Below are 5,800 nucleotides of genomic sequence, written 5' to 3' on the forward strand. Positions count from 1 at the left end.
TATGACTGGATCTTACGAAAAGGCAACATAATCTAACTAGGCCTATCGGTAAGCAAACATGTTTAAGGAACGAAAAGGAAACATAATCTAACTAGGCCTATCGGTGAGCAAACATGTTTAAGGAACAAAAAGGAAACATAATTTAACTAGGCCTATCGGTGAGCAAACATGTTTAAGGAAATGATTTAGTATAGTAAAACACATTTATTATTCTACTAAAGCAAACACTGAAGCTCGGTTTGATGCAGGCCCGGGGGCAGCACGTGCGCTATGAGGGCATCCACTTATTTATGGGGAGAGAAGGTAACCAAAATCACCGCTATTACATCTAACTGTATATTGATTAAAAAGTCATGTGGCAGCGCCGTATTATAGAACATTCTAAGTCCCTCTTCCCACTCCACTGGTGGGATGAATATCTGATAAAACAATAGAAGTTGCGAATAAAGCGCCGGAGATATTAAGTCCCGGATCTATACTGGGTGAATTTCCTTGAGATAAGAATCTGGGATTCATTTCCTTAACCAAGCTCCTTATCAAATTGCATATTCACTGAAATATCAGGTTTCGGAAAACGTTCTCAAAATCAAATAACACGAATTGAATTTTTCTGCAAATCGCTGAACCGGGTATTTAGCTGCGCATGAAAAACTTTGTTCGGCACTTCTCAGGATTGTCGAAACAGCTATTCTACGTGTCTTGACGTCTGCGCATTCGATGTAAGCGCTAGAAAAGTGATCGATGGTTAACAGTGCAATAATAGTAGCGGTTGATCTAGCAGACTCGCTAGTCTGACGGGTTGCAGACGGCAAGTGAACAGACGTTGTCCTTGCGTAAAGTAATTATGAAGCCAAGTTTCGAACTTGATGACAATTCTATTTATGTTCGTAAAGAATCGCGTCTATACTTAGAAACGTAGCTTTAATAAATTTATTTCAAATTAGTTTTTATTTTTTACGTGTGGGGGAAAATATTTAATAATTATCAATTTAGATCGACAGAATGATATCGAAGGCCTGTGTTGAATAACCTAATATTAGGACTTTCTGTGCAAGAACGTTTAAATAACGAAGTGAAATGTTAATGGAAGTTCCAATTAGATTAGGCTTAGCGTTCAGGAATTCTTCACTAGCTCGTGGCACTACTTTTGAATAAGCTGTTTTTGACAGGCAAGGAACACAGATAGACAAATTTATTTCAAAGGAACGTCTCGCTTGGCTGGAATCCATAGCACACTAGTTGGAAGGAGGATGTAACCAACTACAATGTGGCTAGTGGGTGGAATTGTTACTGTATTTGCCCTTCTTTTAGGTAAGAATTACTAAGTTTTTATGAAGTGCTAATATGAGTGTTAAGATCTTTCTAGAACATTGATTGCATATTAAATATTATAATTAAAATATCTACTTGACACATTTTGATTTAGTGGGTAGGGTTATCATTGTTATGACGTGAAAAATATACGACAGTTTTATTTGTTTAATGTAACAAGTCACGGAAATATAGTTAAAAATTAAATCCAATAATAATAATTTGTAAATTCTAATAATGTTTTCTTATATTTGTATCACGTATAAAACATATAAGAACGTTCCCTATTTTTTACATGTCGAGGAATACAAATGTATTTTCATTGAAACGTTATAGAGGTCCATAGTCCACCAAGGCACTTGTAAGTGTTCTGAATACATTTACGAACCCTATTCTGTATATATTTTGACTTCATTTATGAAAGATTAAAGAGATGGATAGCCTTTCTTCTCAAAATGACTGGTTATTAAATACTGGCTTTATTAACTCTGTTTTGTATATTACTTTATTGCAAAAACTGTTTTAATCACAAGATTTTGGAGCAAATATCTTTGTGTTACTCTATTAACATTATCATTTAAACATAAAACGTGAAAAGTCGATACACTATGTCTTGCTTAATGAAAATACCGAGATTGGACGCTAGAGGGCGCAACATGAAGCTGTTAAACATATTTAAATCAAAAATACAGATGGCGCAATATGCGTATTTAATGGCCTTTAATTTCGTATGCAAAATAATTTTTTCTACTCAGTGTCTGAAACTGAAGTAGATTTCTTTCGCACGAAACCTTATAACTTTTGTATAGAACTTACTCAACCAAACCTAGTGATAGTCTTAGAACATATATAGAACTTACTCAACCAAACGTAGTAATATTCTTAGAACATATATATATAGGATACTCAACCAAACCTAGTGATAGTCTTAGAACATATATAGAACTTACTCAACCAAATGTAGTAATAGTCTTAAAACATATATAGAACTTAGTTAACAAAACCTAGTGATAGTCTTAGAACATATATAGAACTTACTCAACCAAACCTTGTAATATTCTTAGAACATATACAGAACTTAGTCAACCAAACCTTGTAATATTCATAGAACATACAAAGAACTTAGTCAACAAAACCTAGTAATAGTCTTAGTACAGTTAGGAGTTTTAGAAGATTGCGAGCGCTTGAAAGCATATTTGAAAATTTTGTGTTTAAAATTCACACACGTTCTTGTCGAGTCCAAAGAAACATTTATTAAAATATATTCTTCATACCAGTACTTGTATAAAGTTTAAACACGTATGAAAGTATGATACAACTATATTTGTGGGGGTGTGTGACAAATATTTCTATAACATTTACGAGTTCATTTATTGAAAGTAGATGAAACTTTTCAGTGCCCGCCATTACCTGGAAATGAGTGAAATAAGAACGCACGAAAAAATATACTTGAAATATAGTAAAAAATCAACATTAAAACTGGCTAACTGAATATTTAAAAAATAATTTAAACATTTAATCTGATGGCCCGTTATGACAAGGTGGTTATGGAGCTCGACTCACAATCTGCGGGTCGCGGGTTCGAATCCCAGTCCCACCAAACATGCTCGCCGTGGGGGCGTTATAATGTGACGGTCAATCCCACTATTCGTTGGTAAAAGAGTAGCCCAAGAGTTGGCGGTGGGTGGTAATGACTAGCTGCCTTCCCTCTAGTCGTGCATTGTTAAATTAGATAGCCCTCGTGTAGCTTTGCGCGAAATTCAAAACAAACAAACTTAATCTGATCTTCATTCCCAACCTTGTCTTTCAAAGGTCACTCACTGGACAACAACATGATCAGATATTCTTGTGTTACAACTTACAATCAGTTTCGTTGGTCAACACCTGATCACTTCGTTAATGTTATTTTTATTTCCATTCTGTTGTTACTAGATCAGATAATAGCTAAATATATTTTAAAACAGTCGTTTAGAATTATATAACAAAAAAATATTTTAGTGTCCAAGTTAATTCTATTTTTATTATTAAAATTTTTGGGAAAAAATATCGCTAAATAGAAAAGCTATGGAGGACTGGCTATTGAACTCGAAAAAGGAATCAAGCAAAATGAACTTTACGTGTAGAATAAAATCCCTACATTGCTGTTTTCCCCACTTTGTCTATCAAAAGCTTGGTGTTTGAATAGAATATCAGCTTTTATTATTATAACTTTCCTTTAGTTAACTTTAAAATACACCTTTTATGACTATTTTACAATAGAGTAATATTTTAAGATTGTAAATTCTAGTTTTGCCAGCAAGGAAGCCAGTAATTTGTTTATAATTTTATAAGATGGCGTACGTGGGTTATTAGGTTATAGAATGTATACTAAAGCTTTATAAAGTATACATATAGTAAGATAGGTAGTCAAAGATCGTGAAGATTGTTTTGTTCTATCAAATGATGATAAAATTATAGTTACTGTTAGAACTAGGTGGATGCTAGGCCTGTTGAAGAAAGATGATGATGAACGAAAATAAGAGTTTTCAGTTTTGGATATTCGCCGGTTTTCGACTTCGAGATGCTCTGGGCACCTGCAAAGCGGCATACACACCGGAGATATAGCGACAATGGTGGGTAGATCTCCATATCTAGCTTCTCATGATCTGTAGAGAAGAAAATCCAGATGACTTTAGTATTGCTTTAATACGGGCGCCCGTGCCATCCCTACGTAGCGCGCACTCTGATCTCAAAACAGTTAAAGCCGTTGATAGGAGAAATTTATTCTTATACTAATTATGCTTGGAGACTGCTTGAATGGGTAAGAAGAAATTATTTAATGTAAGTTAAACGTAACAGCAAATGTACAACGTTTCGACAAGGTTTTGTCATCATCAGGTACAGGCATTATTAGTCTCAATATGGGTTCCTCGTCATCTAATTCTTAAACTAACATTTTCACTAAAAGACCCTCATCGATCGAAAAGTTGACCAAATAAATTTTCTCTTTCGGTGATTTTAATTCTTTCTTGGTATTTTTCAAACTTTATTACACTGTAATTACGTAAGTTTCTTAATCGTAACCTACGTAAGTCGAGATTTATTTTATATATATTAAAAAATGAAAAAAAAAAGATCAAAGTTTTAATTTTTGTGATGAAACTGCCCTTAAAAAACCAAATCATCCACTTCTTAAAAAAACTTAGTTTCAACATCTACTTGGTAAATAATTGGCAGAACTACAAATAGTGAGCTGGTGGTTAGGATGCGCGACTCGTAATCTAAGGGTCGCGAGTTCAAGCCCGTCACCGAACATGCTCGCCCTTTCGGCCGTTGGTGATGGTGAATCCCATGTTTAGTTAGTAAATAGTAGCCCTAGAACTGGCGGTGTTAACTAACTGCCTTCTCTATAGTTTATCATTTCTAAATTAGAGATGGATAATGAAATAAAAACACAGGAAGAAAGGAAACTAATCTGAGAAGTTAAATTATAACTACTTGCTTTTAAAGAAAGTTGAATTGAAATATGTTCATGAAATAGCAACAGACAAATCAGTTAAAGATTTGGCGCATTAGGGTAGCTATAGAAGTAGTTAGATAATGGAGACGCTTGACTGGTACATTGAGACCTCTATGGATCATGAGGGGACCATAGAATTCCGCAGCGGAGCGTATTTTATGCTAGTATATAAAATGGGGGGTTTGTAAGATAACTGAACCTCAGCATTCGATAAAAAAGAAAGTCTTATTTTGGTATACAAATATAATGGGGGATAATAGCAAAAAAATTCATAACTAATGTGAACCCTATAACCCTCAGCATCTATTAAACATAAATGTAATAAGTTAACTAAGCCTCTTACTCAGGATTCAATATTTTCCAAAGTGTTTTAAGATAACTCATTTCCATGTCAATAATTTCAGTTCTATTACAACAGACATTGATAAAACATTTGTTTGTTAATTTTAGAGCTATTGTTACATATCTACATAAATATAATTTGTTTGCGAACATACAACGCTAGAAACCGGGATTCGATACCGGTATTGGGCAGGGCCCCTTTGCCCGTGTGTGGGTATTTCAAATTATTGCAAGATAATACACTCATTTTTATTTGTTAATGTTATTGGTCATACATACTTCTTAAATTAAACGTTGCATATGATTGGTTAGCATTTTTATATTAATTTTGACTTTTACCAATGACATAAACATTCTTAAATGGTAACAGTTTGTTTTGTTGAATTTCTCGCAAAGCTACTCGAGGGCTGTTTGCCTTTACCTTATAAGAGATAAATTAGAGCGAAGCAGTGCTATCTATCTTTATTTTATTAGTGATAGACTAGAGCGAAGCAGTGCTATCCATCTTTACCTTATAAGAGATAAATTAGAGCGAAGCAGTGCTATCTATCTTTATTTTATTAGTGATAGACTAGAGCGAAGCAGTGCTATCCATCTTTACCTTATAAGAGATAAATTAGAGCGAAGCAGTGCTATCTATCTTTATTT

General features: G+C 33.9%; 1 protein-coding gene across 1 annotated transcript in view; it reads left to right on the plus strand.

Moving 5' to 3' along the window:
- Positions 1-587: 587 nt before the first annotated feature.
- The window catches only part of LOC106461526 (synaptogenesis protein syg-2-like), a 154,983-nt gene continuing 149,770 nt past the window's right edge, over positions 588-5,800 (plus strand). Inside the window, exon 1 of the mRNA XM_022388521.1 lies at positions 588-1,311. Within this exon, the coding sequence (XP_022244229.1) occupies positions 1,266-1,311 (46 nt within the window). The 5' untranslated portion in view covers positions 588-1,265. The remainder of the gene's footprint in view (positions 1,312-5,800) is intronic.

This window comes from Limulus polyphemus, unplaced genomic scaffold (genome assembly GCF_000517525.1).
Source record: "Limulus polyphemus unplaced genomic scaffold, Limulus_polyphemus-2.1.2 Scaffold979, whole genome shotgun sequence".
Taxonomy (NCBI): Eukaryota; Metazoa; Arthropoda; class Merostomata; order Xiphosura; family Limulidae; genus Limulus; species Limulus polyphemus.